The sequence below is a fragment of the Sus scrofa genome, chromosome 1, assembly GCF_000003025.6.
Source record: "Sus scrofa isolate TJ Tabasco breed Duroc chromosome 1, Sscrofa11.1, whole genome shotgun sequence".
NCBI classification, from domain to species: Eukaryota; Metazoa; Chordata; class Mammalia; order Artiodactyla; family Suidae; genus Sus; species Sus scrofa.
In genome coordinates this window covers 121,145,682-121,163,853 of record NC_010443.5, presented here as the reverse complement: position 1 = coordinate 121,163,853, position 18,172 = coordinate 121,145,682, and the positions used below count along the sequence as shown (strand labels likewise).

General features: G+C 38.1%; 1 protein-coding gene across 4 annotated transcripts in view; it reads right to left on the bottom strand.

The window, feature by feature from the left end:
• Nucleotides 1–17,761, bottom strand: part of TRPM7 (transient receptor potential cation channel subfamily M member 7) — a 104,135-nt gene extending 86,374 nt beyond the window's left edge. For 2 of the 4 annotated variants that reach the window (XM_013993003.1, XM_021095609.1), the window contains exons 1-2: nt 17,289–17,461; nt 3,022–3,101 (exon numbers count right to left, since the gene is read on the bottom strand). In XM_013993003.1, the coding sequence (XP_013848457.1) occupies nt 3,022–3,101; nt 17,289–17,339 (131 nt within the window). In that variant the 5' untranslated portion in view covers nt 17,340–17,461. The other 2 variants (XM_021095614.1, XM_003121515.4) reach the window with 2 other exon arrangements.

Here is an 18,172-nt window from a genome sequence, read left to right as displayed (position 1 = left end):
AAATGTACAAATGAAAAGGTATTTCATTAGAAGAAAATTTAATTTTTTAAGACACTGTCTTAGTGAAAATAAAGAAGTAATCTTGTAAACTCTCTATCAAGAGGAGAACATTATTTTGTTCTTTTTTATGGCTGAGTAGTATTCCATTGTGTATATATACCACATCTTCCTGATCCAATCATCTATCAGGGGACATTTGGGTTGATTCCATGTCTTGGCTATTGTGAATAGTGCTGCAATGAATATGCAGGTGCATGTGTCTTTTTTAAGGAAAGTTTTTTCTGGATATATGCCCAAGAGTGGGATTGCTGGGTCATACAGTAGTTCTATATTTAGACTTTATGTCTCATATGAATGGCTTAAGCCAAGGATATAATAACAGCTTGTGATTTCTTTAACACCTAACGAGAATTTGTATTATTTACATTGCAAAGTAAAATCAACAGAATTATAGGAAATAAGTTCCTTAATGATAATATCCTACTTTTTTTTTTGGCTGCACCCATGGCATGTGAATGAAGGGAAATCCAAAACAGTCTATTTTTCAATAAAGTAAAACCATAATTTTCTTTCAGTAAAAGAATAATAGAGTCTTACTTTAGAACTGGCACCAAGTTGATCTAAATTGAACTAAGGAGATCTAAATTTTAATCCCATCTTTATGAATTATTAGCTATGTAACCTGGGAAATGTCACTTAGACTCTCTAGCTAAGCAATGCGATGCATTCTTGTAACAAAATGTATCTTAAATAATTAGTAAGTTATTCAAATAAATCACAGAAGAGACATCAATGTTATGATTTCAAAAGACATTTACAGAAATTACCGAAAACTGGAGGAATATTACAGAATATAAAAAATGTTTTCTCAACAATAATCAATAAAACCAAATTTTTTTGGGCCATATCTAGAGCATAGAGAAGTGCCTGGGCCAGGGACAGAACCTAAGCCATAGCAGGTGAAACACCCAGTCCTTAACCACTAGGCTACCAGGGAAATCCCAATGCAAATTATATATATACATACCATTTTCCACACATCAGTTTTTCTTAAATAATGGGTAACATTACTCTAGTCAATATTCAGGTATTCTCATTCCTACTGGTGAGAGATATATCTACAATAGAGACTTTTTTTTTTACTGATAAAAAAAAGAGAGAAATGTTGAATTCGAACAGCAGGTTTATATAATAAACAAAATAAAGGCTTAGAAATTCTATTCAACAAATATTTACCAAGTAATCACTATGGACAATAACACTGATAGGTGCTATAATTTAAAATACATCAGTTGGGAGTTTCTGTTGTGACTCAGTAAGTTACGGACCTGACATAGTGTCTGTGAGGATGCGGGTTTGATCCCTGGCCTTGCTCAGTGGGTTAAGGATCCAGCATTGCAGCACCCGTGGCACAGGTAGCAACTGCAGCTCAGATGTGATTCCCTGCCCTGGGAACTCCATATGTTATGGGACAGTCAAAAACATAAAAAAGAAAACAAATAAATAAAATACATCAATTAATAAAAGATTACCCACTTGGTATTTTCATAAGGGTCATGTATCAAATGGAAGTAAAAGCTATAGAGAAGGTAACTGGATAGAAAACAAGGTTTGACAGGAGACAGGAAAGATAAGGAGACTAAAAATCTTGTAAGCGCTTTTTTCAATTAATTTTTCCTAAGTGCTTATGAAGAAAGGTGCTCTGTAGGTAAAGAATTAACAATACCTGTGATTAACCCTTTTAAGTTTTTTCTATTCTGCAGTCTCAGAAAAAAGAAAAAATTTAGGAAAAATGTTTCTTCAGCCAAGACCTTAAGAGGTCTTTTTCTTGAATTTTAACTAATGTCCTTTATTTGAAATTTTTTCTATTATAAAAGCCATTTTATGTACTTTTTTTGGTACAAGTTCCTGGGCCAGGGATCAAACCCATGACACAGCAGCGACCCAAGCTGCTGCAGTGACAATACCAGATCCTTAACTCACTGTGCCACAAGGGAACTCCTTATCAAAGCCATAAAGACCAAGAGACTATCTGATGCCTAGAGAATGTTTATTTTTTCACTTTTGCTTTTTAGGGCTGCACCTGTGGCATATGAAAGTTCCCAGGCTGGGGGTTGAATGGGAGCTGCGGCTGACAGCCTATGCCATAGCCACAACTCGGGATTCGAGTTGCATCTGCAACCTACACCACAGCTCATGGGATCCTTAACCCACTGAACAAGGCCAGGGACTGAACCCAAATCCTCACAGATACTGGTGAGGTTCTTAACCTGCTGAACCACAATGGGAGCTCGTGCCTACAGTATCTCTGGTGATAGGTTTTCCAGTAGATGCTGACCTATATTTCTGGTAAACAAAAAATAGCAACTATTAGGTTCCTATTGGTTTCCTCAGCATAAACTACAGTGTTAAGTACTCAATAGATACCCATTAAACAGGTAAACTTTCTTAAGGTCTCAATATCAGTCCATCTTTTTTTTTTTTTTTAAGGGCCGCACCCGCGGCATATGGAGGTTCCCAGGCTAGGGGTCTAACTGGAGCTGGTGCTGCCAGCCTACACCAGAGCCACAGCAACACCAGATCCAAGCTGCATCTGCAACCTACACCACAGCTCACAGCAACACCAGATCCTTAATCCAGTGAGAGAGGCCAGGGATCGAACCCGCAACCTCATGGTTCCTAGTCGGATTCGTTTCCTTTGCACCATGACGAAAACTCCAGTCCATCAATTTTTTAAAAAGAGCCTTAACTGTTCTACCTTTTATAATACACTAGTACAATGTGGGAGAGATAAGGGATGGTACAACACTGAAGAAGAGATTTTATGTTGTGAAATGTCATTAAAAACTCCATAATGCTGATATCTTGCTAATGATAGCCCCTTCTTCTAATCCTAAAAGAATTAATAACAGTAAGTATAAAAAGAGTAATTGCAAAAATAATTTATTTTAATAAACAAACACCGATATAATTTTCATCTAAATTTCTAGAAGAACCTAAATGAAAGAAAAGTATCCTTACCTGTGAGGGTCTTTGGAACTCGGTATAATATACACACATTCCCTCTTGGTCAAAGTGCTTTCTATCCAGGATTTCTGGGACTAAAATAAAGTTTAAAAAGACAGTTTACAAATTAACTCACTAATATTACAAGGAGAATTTAATGATAAGTACATCAAAATAATTTAATATTTTAATTCACTAAATATTTACTATATACATTTTTACTGATGACAGCATACCTAAAATATTAAATTCATTCCATTTAAATGTAGTTGAGATTAACATTACTAAATCAGCAGTGCTATGCAGATACTTTTGCTTCAAATAACCAGACAGAAGGGAAATCAAGTTTGAGATTCCTACTGTGAGCCAAAAACTTCAAGAGGGGCTGATATGATCCTGGTAAGTGGATCATTTAAAAACCAATTAAAAGTGATTGTCAAAGTGGTGCGTTAGCTATAATTTTCAAGCAATTAAAGGGGAGAAGGAGTATCAGCATAATCTTTCATTACAAGTTTTACCTTTAGGAAATCTTAAAAGTTCTTACTGATCCCTATTACTCAAGATAATGACAATACCTTATATTTTTGTAAGATTTTATAATTTAGAAAACATTTCTATGCATAGAATTTCTTTTTGCTGTCAGAATCTTTTTTGACCAGTTGCTGAACAACATGGTACATTTCTAGGATAAGTAGGGCTTTATACATAGAAATGAAGCAGAGACAATTGTAACAAAGGTCAAGTTAAAGAAAACGATTAATAATAACATCAAGACCCTTGTGTTCATTAGCCTTTCAACAAGATCCATAGTATTCTTAAAATTTGGGGGAAGAGATAAAAGCATTAGCCTCCACTGAGAAATTTGAAAAGATGTTAAAACACTTCCATGAGACATTGGCCTTGTCTTTTCCAAGCTGTTAGAGTCCATTTAAATTCACTGTCTTATATTAATAAGAAAATATTGGGATGCATAACTTTTTAATAATAATTTTTATTTTTTCCATTATAGCTGGTTTACAGTGTTGTCAATTATCTACCATACAGCAAGATGACCCAGTTACACACAAATGCATACATTCTTTTTTCTCACATTATCATGCTCCATCATAAGTGACTAGATATAGTTCCCAGTGCTATACAGCAGGATCTCACTGCTTATCCATTTGGATTGTATAACTTTTAATACGTTTTACATAATTTTTTCTATACAGTAAGTGGGCAGAGCCTGTTAACCTAAGTCATAATTGTCACAAAAAATATTTACTCCAAGTTTTCACTAGTCTGTTCCTTGTTTCATATAGTGTTTTTGGTAAAAATTTTTTAAAAAAAAGGCAGAAGTTCCCACTGTGGCCCAGCAGTAATGAACCCGACTACTATCCATGAGGACACCAAATCCTTAACCCACTGAGTGAGGCCAGTAGTCAAACCCACATCCTAGTGAATATTCGTTGGGTTCTTAATCTGCTGAGTCACAACAGGAACTCCCACCTACTTTCCATTTCAATGAGAAAATTGAAGCAACAAGAAGAAAACTTCTATAAACTTCTACCATATCTGTCCATCAATGAGTATTTATACCCACCCATTCTGCCTTCCTTCCTATGACTGTGCTCCTATTTAAGTCTAGCCATACCTCCTGTGCCCTAGACTTCATATCCTTACTAACTCTCTATCAAGTCTCCCTTTTTTTCCTTATTAACTCATTTCCATCTGCATGCAACATGCTATATATTATACTCCCCATTTTAAACACAACAAATCTTTGCTTGACTCAACTTGTCCCTCAAGCTAACACACCATGTTTCTGCCTCCATCTACAGTAAAGATCACTGGAAAGTGTTTCCCTCTTCTACACTTTCTAAAACTCATTCCAGTTTGGCTTTCAAGGAAACCACTCTCCTGAAATTAGCTCTGAAGACATCACCAATGACTTTCTCTAAATCCAAAGATCAAACTTTCAGGACTCATCTTCTTTTTTAGGCTTTTATTTTTTTTCTATTATAGTTGATTTACATTGTTCGGTCAATTTCTGCTGTACAGCAAAGTGACCCAGTCATACATACATACATATTACACATTCTTTTTCTTACATTGTCCTCCATCATGTTCCATCATTAGTGACTAGACATAGTTCCCTGTGCTATATACAGTAGAGGACCATCTTCATTGATATATCAGCAGCATTTAACAAAATCAATCATTCTCATCTTAAAACTTTTTCATCAGCTTTTCTGGCTACTCCTTTTATCTCTTTTAGTTTTTCCTCCTCTCCCTAATCTTTGGCTACTCCTTTTATCCCTTCACTGGCTACTCCTTTTATCTCTTTTAGTTTTTCCTCCTCTCCCTAATCTTTGGACTTCTTTTCTCCAATTAAATTCACTCTTTTAGTGCTCACACCCAGTTTACCATCAATACACTGGATGACTCTATATATTTCCATGTCAAACCTTTCCCTGAACTCCAAGCTCACACATATCCAACTGCCTACTCAACAGCTTCATTTTGATGTCTAATAGGCATCTCAAACTTAACCTGGACAAAACTGAGCTCATCTTTCTCAGTCTTCCCCAGCTCAGTAAATATTAAGTCTATTTTCTAGTTGTATTTTTTTAAGGCAAAAAATCTTAGTGTTATTTTTGATTTCCTCTTTTAATATACTTCATATATAATCCCATGACAAAACCTGTCAGCTTGCCTCCAAAACACATCTAGAATCCACTCGCTTCTCACACTTCCACTGCTACTACCCTGATTCAAGCCATCATCACCTCTTGCCTGGTTTACTCCAGAAATCGGTCATGCCACCCTTGCAAACTTGCAGTTTATTCCTCAAGAGACGAAGTAATTCTTTTAAAATATGTCATTATATTTACTCAAAAGAGTTTTATAAAAGCCAAAGTCCTTACAGTAACTTCTAAGGTTCTACTGCTCTGCACCTCTGCATCTGCTTCACTACTTTCATTCTATCACCTCCTTCAGGTCTTTGAGCCAAAGTTACCTCCTGAATGAGGCTTACGCTATTTAATAACGCAATCTCCACACACACCCCTTACACAATTATAGAGCAATGGAACCATTCCCAGGATCACACTGAGAGCACTGTCCTAAGAACCAAAAGATCTGGCCATGTCAGTTAGACTGCTGGTATATTATTGCTTTCCTGGCCTCTTCTCCCATGCCACCACCATAGTACACTAAAGGTAGGCAAAGCATCTGAACCAAAGACATTTATTCACATGACTGCTGCTTACAACTTGGGAAAAAAAAAAAAAAAAAACATTTGGCAGGCACTGACACATAATGATGTGAGGTTGAATTTGTACCAAAACTAACTTAAACTGCTTTAAACTCATGAAATTTTCATTATGCTACTATTTAAAAATGCAGGATTTTGGAGTTCTTGTCATGGCTCAGCAGAAATCAATCTGACTAGCATCCATGAGGTCACAGGTTCGATGCCTGGCCTTGTTCAGTCGGTTAAGGATCCAGCACTGCCATGGGCTGTGTTGCAGGTCACAGACGTGGCTTGGCTCTTACATGGCTATGGCTGTGGATGTGGCACAGGCCAGCGGCTACAGCTCCGATTCGACCCCCTAGCTTGGGAACCTCCATGTGCCATGGGTGTGGCCCTTTTAGGGCCCTTTTAGAATAGACTAGACTAAATTAAACTAAAAATAAATAAAAATGCAGGATTTAGAGGTGGAAGTAAAATTAATACTATGATTTATCATTTAAAGGGTTGCTTCTCTCTTCTAGAAAAATTAGAACTGGTTTATTAAAAAAAAGATTAGTGATTATACTTACTGCTCTACTTTTAATTACTGCTTGTTAAAGGGAGACAAAGATTTGTTTGGAATTTCTCCTTGTGAGTTTATTTGAAAACAAATGGCAGGCAGGAGTTCCCGTTATGGCTCAGTGGGTTAAGAACCTGACTAGTATCCATGAGGATGCAGGTTTGATCCCTGGCCTTGCTCAATGGGTTAAGGATCTGGCATTGCCACAAGCTGCAGCTGCAGGTTGCAGATGCAGCTCAGATTCAGCACTGCCATAGAGGTGGAACAGGCCAGCAGTACAGCTCCGATTCAACCCCTAGCCTGGGAACTTATATATACGGTGGGTGTGGCTCTAAAACAAAAAGAAAGAAAACAACCCATGCTATGGTAATGAAGTCTACCAAAATCAGATTCTAGAACTAGACACTTACATATGCAAATAACCTCCTGAAATAATGGCAATATACATACAGTATATTTTAAAACATACAGTATGTTTTAAGACTGTCCCCTACAGCTTCCCCTATCTTATTCACCAAGTTTATTTATTTCAATGGCTTAATGCCTCTCATTCTGTTGTATAAACACCAAATGTAACTATATTCTCCCCATATACAGCATTTTTGTTGTTTAGCGCCTTCATTTGTTATATTAGGGATTGGCTTCCTACACTTGATAGTCATATATCTTGGCTGATAATTGCAAATCCTTCCCAATGATAGGTTTCTGCTGTTTTTCAAATTTTGAATTTCTGCTCTGCCATCAGTTATCCAATTATATTTGCCCTGGATTATAAATAATATATAAATTCCTTACTTTGTACTTCTTTAGCTAGACTGCATTACTTAATTTTACCAAGAGGTGGCACACTATAAACACAAATCTGAAGATTCTCAAATGTTTCAAGTAAAGTAAAAACTATAGCCACAGAAAGCAAAAGGAAACTTAAAGATCACTGAATGATCTTCAGTGGTTAAAGAGCACACATTCTGGAATCAGAGTAACCCGATAGAATTCTATCTTTGTTGTTTATACTACTGATGTAACCTTAAGCCAAGTTTTTGAACTTCTGCTTCCTTACCTATAAAACAGAATAAAAAATTCATTTTCTCACAGTTCTAGAGACTGGTATTGAAGATCAAGTTGCCAGTAAGGTTTGTGTCTGGTTAGAGCCCTCTCCTTGGGTTGCAGACAGCTGTCTTCTCACTGTGTCCTCACACAGTGGGGAGAGTGGCAAGCTCTCTAGCATCTCTTCATATAAGGACCCTTTATGTAAGGACCTTCATGACCTCATCTAACTCTACCTCCCCAAAGCCCATCTCTAAATATCATCAACAATGAATTCTGAGAATACACACACATTCAGTCCATAACAACCACTTTTAAAAAAAATTAATAGTCCTAAAAGGACTATAACAGAACTTAGAGCCTCTACAAGACTACATTATGTCTACTACACAATCCAAAACTACTAGCTAGATGTAAGAGGAAAATGTGAGCCATACTCAAAAGACAATTAAATTAAAAAGGGGTTTGCTTACTAATAAAATGCAATTGCTTTAAAAAGTTAAATGACACTACAGATCCAGAAATTTCAAGATACATAATAATTTTGTCATAGTGCCTGCCAGCAAATGGCACAATGACAAAGAAAAATTAAGGCTAGAAGTTCCTATTGTGGATCAGCAGTAACGAACCTGACTAGTATCCATGAAGATATAGGTTTGATCCCTGGCCCCGCTCAGTGGGTTAAGGATCCAGTGTTGCAATGAGCTGTGGTGTAGATCACAGACGCATCTCAGATCTGCCGTTGCTGTGGCTGTAGCGCAGGCTGCAGCTCCAATTTGACCCCTAGCCTGGGATCTTCCATGTGCTGCAGGTGTGGCCCTAAAAAGACAAAAGTTAAAAAAAAAAAAAAAAAAAGAAGAAGAGGAGGAGGAGAAAAATTAAGGCTAGTACAAAGCTAAATGCTGAAAACATCTCTGACTTTCTCTATCAAGAGTCTAATTCATTCTAATTCATTTGCTTCCTGGCATTCTTACAGGCCCTTACTCTAGAAGTTTTGCTCTCACTCTTAATTGGCTGTCAACTACTTAACAAATTAATAAATAGATATTATTGATAATTCAGATGTGATCTTCTCAACAAGTTTTAAAGATACTTGAAAAGCTTCTGTGGAATGATGAACAGCGAGTAAAGTCTCATATATTAAAAAACTAAACAGTAACAAGAGTCCAACTACTACATCCAATCTTACTTCTGTTGGTTTTGCTTTCCTGCTGATCTTATGAAGACGGCTACCCGGACTGCTTAACAGCCCAATACTGCCTTGAAATTAAGGGACAGAAAATGTTTGATAAAGAGAAATACAAACAGCTGCCATCGTGCTATATCATGGAGTGTAAGATATTAAATAACTGAAGACTAAACATTGAGTCTAAAAAGTGGCCAACCTCAATATAGCTCAAACAGCAGTAATTTTTCCCTCTGGTATTCTAGGTGAAGTCTTACCCGAAATAATTCATTTTACCAAAAGAATTATTAAAATGAAAGGGAGAAAAACTTAACATTTTAGGAGGAAAAAAGTATGTTGGCAAAAAAAATTTTTTTATTTCATATACTAAAAAATTTTACCTAGATACCTAAGATTGCTAAAAAATCAAAACAAATATACTCAGAACACAAACAGAACAATGAAATAAATCACTTAGAAACAGAAACTGGAGCTCCCGTTGTAGCGCAGTGGTTAACGAATCTGACTAGGAACCATGAGGTTGTGGGTTCGATCCCTGGCCTTGCTCAGTGGGTTGCCGTGAGCTGTGGTGAAGGTTGCAGACGTGACTCAGATCCTGCTTTGCTGTGGCTCTGGCATAGGCAGATTAGACCCCTAGCCTGGGAACCTCCATATGCCGCAGGAGCGGCCCTAGAAAAGGCAAAAAGACCAAAAAAACAAAAACAAAAAAAGAAACAGAAACTTGCACTTAAGGAAACTTGGTGTATGATGGAAAGTGCAATATAAATTATAAAAAATATTAATAACTACACTATATGTACGTGAACTATCACACTAGAATCCAAAAATGAATACTTGATGAATTAAAGTCCAAAGGAGAAAAGCAAAATTTTAAAACTTCTATCAAAAATAAATACCTTATGACCTCAATATAAGAAAAAACCATGCTATAAGAAAACAGATAATTATACTAAAATTAAAAACCAATGTACATCAACAACCCAAAAAATAAGTAAACAGCCCACCATTAACAAAGTAAAAATTTTAAAAGCTAGAGATTGAAAAAGATATTTGTAGCTCATAAATCCCCCCCACAAAAAATTAGTATCCAGAATACATAAAAAATTTCTACAATTAAAAAAAGATAATCCACTAGAAAAATGAGCAAAACAATTCACCAAAGAGGAGATAACCATAGCCAAAAATTTGTAACCAGAAATGACACTCAAAATTAATAGTGGCCAGTGACAGGCAAATTAAAACAATGAGGAACTACATTCACAAGTCTGGCGAAATAAAAGAATCTCATCAATTATGTGTTGGTAAAGATGTTGGGAGGAAAAAAAGGGGAACTCTCATATAGTTCTAAAGGGATTGGAAATTAACACAATCACTTTGGTCAACACTTCGGCAATATCTATAGTGTTGAAGATGTACCTACCCTATGACCCAGCATTTCTACTTCTAGATATTATACTTCCTAGAAAAATTCACAAACATGTTTATAAGGTGATACATACAAGAACATTACATAATTATTTTAAAAAAGCTGGAAACAACCTAAATGCCCAACAACAGTAAAACAGACAACATACAGCATATTCCTATAATGGAATAATACATTTAGCAGCTGAAAAGGACACACTAAACCTTGTATATTATCAACATGAATTAATCTCCAAAACATAAAGGTCATTAAAAAGAAAAAAAGGGAGGTCCCATCACGGCTCAGTGGTAAGGAACCCAACTAGTATCCATGAGGACGTGGGTTTGACCCCGGGGCTCGCTCAATGGATTAAGGATCTGGTATTGCTGTGAGCTGTGGTGTAGGTCACAAACTCGACTTGGATTTGGTTTTGCTGTGGCTATGGCATAGGTGGGTGGCTACAGCTCCAACTCGACCCATAGCCTGGGAATTTCCATATGCCACACATGTGGCCCTAAAAAGACAAAAAGAAAAGAAAAAAGCTATAAAGATATACTGTACATCACAGGGAATACAGCCAATATTTTATAAGAACTTTAAATGGAGTTTAGTCTGTAAATATATTGAATCACTATGTTGTACACCTGAAACTAATATAGTATTGTAAATCAACTATACTTCAATAAAAGAAAAAAAGATATATAAAAATGTACAAAATTCCATATATATAACACTTAGAAATACCAAAAGACCACTACATAGTATATATACTTTATATAAAAACACTACCAAAGTATCCAAAGGAACAACTGGATACTTGTATATTTAGGATAAAAGTTACATCTGCAAAAGTGAAAGTGATATGGGATTTTAATGGGGTACATCAAATTTTACTTGCAATATTTTTCAAGCTGAGTGATAAACACAGGGATATCTGCTGTATTATGATATCCACACTTTCATACATCTGAATTCCATCATAAAAAATTACCAAAGAACTCAAAGTATATAATTTATTTAAAAATATTATGTACTTGTAGTCAAACAGTACAATTTAAATTCTTTATTCCTGGCTCCTTGTTACCTAATCAAATATTCCAAAAAGGAACAGAATCTACTTAATTAAATGAATCATAGATCTTATTTAACAACTACCAATATATTTTCCAATGATGCCACCAAAATTAATCTGAAAAAGAGAAATATAAAGAAAATATTAAGATATTCTTTATTATAAAACTCAAGCCTTCATATGTGAGTAAACAGTAACAACCTATTCTCTATTCCTGAGTAGCCTGATAATACTTTTGTTGATATATTCATGATAGGTTTCTACGGTTTTTATTAGTGAGTTCTACCCGTAACAGAAATCCATTTAGCTAGCTTAATGACTTTTCCACTCTACTAAGAATACCCTCAGAATAGAGAAATTTCTGCACTTTGTCAAAACACAATGTTTATAATGGTATAATAGTATTATAAATAACCTAAAGTTATTACATAGAAATTTGGTAGTAAAGGAAATGTCTAACTTTTAAAACATTAGATTTTTAAAAAGGTAATTTTTTTTTAATGACCTCAACTTTTTTGTTGTTGTTGTCTTTTTAGGGCCACACCTGCCACATATGGAGGTTCCCAGGACAGGGGCTGAGTTGGAGCTGTAGCTGCTGGCCCATGTCACAGCCACAGCATCACCAGATCCAACCCGCATCTGCAGTCTACACCACAGCTCATAGCAATGCCAGATCCTTAACCCATTGAGAGAGGCGAGGGATTCGATCCTCATGGATGCTAGTTAGAGTTGCTTCTGCTGAACCACAATGAGAATTCCTTAACCTTTTTACTTAACACTTGTCATCTGAGATCTCGATAATTTACATGCCTCTGAATGTCAAGATATTTCTCCAGGTTTCTATAATTTGGCAAGTCAACACCTACTCTCCCACTGATTAGCCCTATGACCCTTTGGTGAGTGATTCAGCTTCTCTTTTTTTTACATAAATAATGGAAGGGGGAAAAAAGTGTTTACTTCATGATAGAGTCTTGACAGTGATATACGTAAAGCATTTAGAACAAGAGCAACAGCTAAATGCTAATACATATTAGCTAATATTATGAAAATTTGTTTAAAGCCTAATACACACTTTTTTTGGTCAGAAGTACCTTCTGGGTAGAGTACCTTCCAGGTATTGGGTATGGTAATTTATAGTAAAACAAGGAAGACCACTAGTTCACATACTTAGGGTAATTTACTGTCCTATCTTTCTATCCTAGTTAATGTTTCTCCAGTTTTCTCTTTATAGTGAGTCTACTTTCCAGGTAACTTTCCATCATTCCACATATACTACCAAATTGTCAGAGGAAAGTAGGTAACTAAGCCTATTAAACTTCACTTTGCACATATTTTTCTTTGTCTTTTTAGGGCCTCTCCCACGGCATATGGAGGTTCCCAAGCTAGGGGTTGAACTGGAGCTGTAGCTGCCAGCCTAGAGCACAGCCACAGCCTCGCCAGGTCAGAACCACATGTGCGACCTACACCACAGCTCACAGAAACTCTGGATCCCTAACCCACTGAGCAAGGTCAGGGATCGAACCTGCATCCTCATGGATACAAGTCAGGTCTGTTAACCACTGAGCCACAAGGGGAACTCCTGGATATTTTTCAATCAGTGAACCCTGGACTCAAAGTTGCTATGTGTCTGATAATGGCTTGACTCAAAAGCTTTCTTTCTTTCTACGAGGAGTTAGGTTTCCAAAGGTTTAAGTTTCCAGAAGCCTGGCAGCTAGGATAGTTAAGGTGTTGTTATTAACATGTTTTCATGATGCAAGGAGGGATAGTGTTTCGCAGAGCCACAGTAGTGACAATGCCAGATTTTTAACCCTGAACCACCAAAATCAATCATTTTTTATAAAGATAAACTAGAAGAGGTCCAATTCTCCAAGTCACATATTTCATTCATATTGAATCTAATCTAGTAATTGCAAAGCCCCTTCTAAAAGTGACACACATCTAAGTTCTTTTACAGCAATTCACATAGTGACTCAGCTCCAATTCTCATAGATAGCCAAATGCTGCTCATAATATAAATTAATCTAAACACTCAGAACTTTGCCTCCAGGCACCAAATTTATAACAGGCGTTTAACGAGTTCCTGCTGTGGTGCAGTGGGTTAAGAATCCGCTTGCAGTGGCTCAGGTGGCTGCAGAGGTCAGGGTTTGATTCCCGGCCTCCTCAGTGGGTTAAAGGATCTGGCATTGCTACAGCTATGGCTCAGATTCAATCCCTGGCTCAGGAACTTTTGTATGCCACATGTGTGGCCATTAAAAACAACAACAAAAAAAGGCATCTAAGGAGCACTTTAAAATAAAATAAAAACCATAAAATTTAATCGTATGCTGAAAGGTTCCTCCTAAAAGAAAGGGGAAAGAGAAACCCAGAATGAAATAACTGAGCAATGGCAATAATCATTAATGGCTACCTTATGTGAAAGTCTGATGGGGAACTTCACAACTGAAACATCAGGAAGTCAACAGCAACCCACTGGTCAATCTTAACATTAAAAAACAAAAAACAACCAGACAGTATGTGCCTCTTAACGTAATGCAATACAAAGTACACAGCACTACCTGTGAAGTTGTCTTGCCAAAGTATCAAACAATTTGATAGTCTTCAGATTAATCACTATTTCACAGGAAATACAGAGGGAAAAAGGAACATGTTACATAATGCTATATAGACACATTAAACAAAACTCAAACCGTGGGAAATTCTACAGGGCAAATGATCTGGATTTTTTTTTTTTTTTAAATAAATGGTAAATGACAAGACAAAAAAAAGGAGGGGGTACTAGAGACTAAAATACTTATTTATCAACCAAATACTGTATGGACTTCTTTGGATCTTGATTCAAACAAACCAATTGAGAAAAAATATGAGACAATCAGGGAAATATGCTGAATATTTAGTGATATTAAAGAATTATTAATTTTAGGTACACAAACAGTACTGTTAATATGTTAAAATTTTAGATATGTAAAACAAAGTATTTATGGATGGAACATGTCTGGATTTGCTTTTAAATTAACCAGCTGAGGAGTAATGAGAGGGATAATCAAAGAAACAACATTTGCATGTTTCAAACTACTGAAACAGGTCATGGTATATGGTGACTCCTTTTACTATTATATCTTTTTATGTCTGAAATCTCCCACATTAAAATGTTAAGAGAAAGAGAGAATATCAGAGCACTGTATCAAAAATATCTATGATTGGGAGTTGCTGCTGCAGCACAATGGGTTCGACAGTGTCTCTGCAGTGTCAGGACACAGGTATGATCCCTGGCACAGTGGGCTGAAAAGATCCGGTGTTGTCACAGCTGTAGCGTAGGTCACAACTGCAGCTCAGATCTGATCCCTGGCCTGGGAACTGAACATGCCATGGGGCAGCCATAAAAGAAAAAACAAAAAACAAACAAACAAAAAAACCTCCAATTGGCAGAAATCTCAAACTTACATTTTACAAGTGCTTGCTTCCACAGACCTTCATTTTAAAAACAAAACAAAACAAAAAAGCCCTCAACATTTTGGTCAGCCTCCTCCTTATGGGTCTCTCTACTGAGTTTAAAAACACCCCAATTCACCCTCCATATTGTTTCCTTCAGTGAATCCCTTCATCTACAGAATAAAAGGCAAACTTCTTTGCATAACATACACTGCCCTCAAATATCTGGTCCCTACCTATCAGCTCCTTTGCAAGCCTACCCAGACTTTCCTTCCTTTCTCCCTGATTTTCTCCCTGATTACCCTATACTTTCACAGTAATCTATGCAATAAATCACACTAGCCTTTTGCTTCTTGCATATCTATACTGCCCTTCAAGACAAAGTATAACAGAGCTGCAACATAGTAGACATTAAATGTTTGTTTTATGAAGTAATATATGCATCTTCCATTAACAAGACAGGTAGATCTTTTATAAATAATTAGAACACAAGCAGTTTGAGAGTGGAAAACTTGTCTAACACAGTGCTTGGAATATATTAAACACTAAGTAAGTATTTGCCAAATGAATAGTTCTTTTTTTTTTGGGGGGGGGTCAGTTGGCCGAATAGTTTTAAAGCATTGTAGAACATTTTTGTATACTTTCTCCTAGTGTCAAAGAAGAAAAAAAGATTACCAGAAGAAAAGGCCTTAAGCAGGACTTTGTACTAAAATTTATGCAGTGTAGCTACAACATACTTAGGGGAACTTTCAGGTCTCAGTGTTGAGCTAAAAGCTGAAGAGGCTCAGCAAATTATCATTATTGGAGAATCTCAGTCTTAGGGTATCCAAAGGTTTCCCTATAATTTAATTGGAAATTGTAAGGAAAAATCACACAACTCAACAGCAGTCAGGACCAAAGCAATGTAAAAAATGAAATCAGATTTTTAACTTCAAGTTTTAAAGTGAGAATTTCCCCCTGTACAAACAACAACGTTGTCTACAAATATATTGAGAGTGCATTTGCTATAAAAGAGTGGACATAACTGGGAAGACAGCAAACACTAGAGAAACTCAAATAACATCTTAATTTCTGAAGGCTAGATTTCAAAGTACGTAAATAGCAAGACATTAAGAGGTTAGACTTAAGAAAAGCACCTGAGGTAAGACTAAGAAATTGACTTTTACTTCAAAGTCATCAGGAACAAAGTCATTTGTTTGCTAGCAATGGCTTTGAAGATGATGAATCATCTTCATTTCCATTTTCTAACGTGTCTAAATTTTTTCAGAATACTTACATGATATGTTCAAATATACACTAAACACCACCTAAAAAAAGGAAAACTAGACACATCACTGAAGAGTCAGTATTGATTTTTTTTTTAAATAGAAGGCACTCTGATTCAACTCCCCCCCCACAAAAGATTCCCTTGAAATTCACTTAAGAAACAAAAGTTAAAATTTAGCATCGGTAGAAAAACTTAAATTCCTTTAAAAATTATGAAATAAAGTAAAAAGACGTTTTTACTGCCTTTACATTACAAAAAAAGGTGGGAAACAATGGAAGGTGTACTATTTATTTAAAGTATATTCGTGGTTTCAGTTTTGTATGGCACTTGAATTAGTTTCCAGAGAAAAGTAAACCTGCCAGACTCCAGCAGAGGGAGAATTGTTTGCATGAAGCCGATCTAGTTCAAGTACTGACCAGGAACACCTACCTATCCGCTCTTCAGGTCTCTGATCTAAGTGACTTTTTTGGAAGAAATCTTCTAATTCTATTGCTAGCCTTAATAAAAATCCCTATCAAAAACTGCAATGCGCCTCATCCCTCTCTGCATCTTCGGTTTAAAACACGATCAACCCTTCTCTAGGGCAACGAATGAGGTGGTTCGACATAAATCCAGACCACAAAATGCCTCGGTACCCACAGTAGCGTCCCGAGAAAATCCTTAACTCTTGCTAAAGAAAATTCCAAACCAGATCTAGCGTCAATATCGTCAAATCCCTTCTCTCGGACTCCAGAGGAAAATGTACCTGTGGAGTATACACTGCGCAGCAAACAAGGCACAGTTCCAACCTCGTGTTCTCTCTTTTTTTTGTTCCCTGCCAGACCTCCCCTTCCATGCAGAATTTGAGCAGAGCGTTTGGCTCCCTTATCTGCCAGTAACAAGCGCCAGGAGGAACGCGCTCCCGAGAGATGCGGAGCTTGGAAGCTGAGCGCTGCGTCTGGCGCGCTGCGGCCGCTCGGCTCAGCCAGGTCCTCCCGGGCTCGCGCCTCTGCCGCCCCGAGGGGCCGGAGCCCAGGCTCCGCTCAGGGGAATCCCGCGACGAGTAGTCGGGCTAGATTTGCTACTTGCTTCCTGCCCCTCACCCGCGAAAGACCTGCACTCCCGTCCCGCCAGGGCCAGTCCGGAAGCTTCATGGAAATTGGAGGGTTCTTCGCCCCAGGAAGAGTGGCTCCGCGCACACACTCGCCAGCCGAGTCCTCCCCCTTCCCTGCCTGCAACCCCCAGGACCATTCCCTCGCCGGGGCCTTCGTGGGGCTAGTACCATTCTCCTCACGGGGCGGACTCCGGAAGGGCAGCAACTCCACCTCCTCCTCCTCCGCGGCCTGTAGCCATCTATCGGGAAGCGTTTCCGGAGGCGGCAGCAGAGGCCGCCGGACAAGGACAGCCCAGGGAAACCTTCTCAGTACTAACTCAGCTCCGGCGCTAGCAGCAGAAACCGAGTCTTTCATAATTGTGCGACCAACTCCTCCGGGTGACTGGCCACAGGGACGCGCCCGCGCCCGCCTCCGCCGGCGACGGGGCTGAAGACAGACCACGTGAGAGGCGCGTCGTGTGCGTCGCCCCCCGCGGCCGGGTCACGTGAAGGGCGCGCGCTCCCGCGCTTCCAGACCGCCTCCGTGCGCGCCGCGCGCATGCGCCGGGCATGAGCCTCTCTCCGCCATCGCTACGGGTCTTCCCCTGATCTCCGTGGGCTACCTAGGCGGGACTTACGGAAAACTCTATGTCACCTCCCGGGAGCGGAACTTAAGGAAGTAGTAGTTTAGGGTTGAGGTTCCAGGCCCTCTAGTTGCGAGCCGCGAGTGGTTTCCGCTAACCGGACTTGGCCTCTGCCTGTGCTCGGGCGCAGCGTTCCCCAGTCTGTTGGCTGTGCACGGGGGTAGAGGCCTTAAATATTACTCTCTCCTAGTCCGAAATGCAAAATTTTCTCATCCCAATTCTTGTTCTTCCTCTAGTTTACACTCTTTGT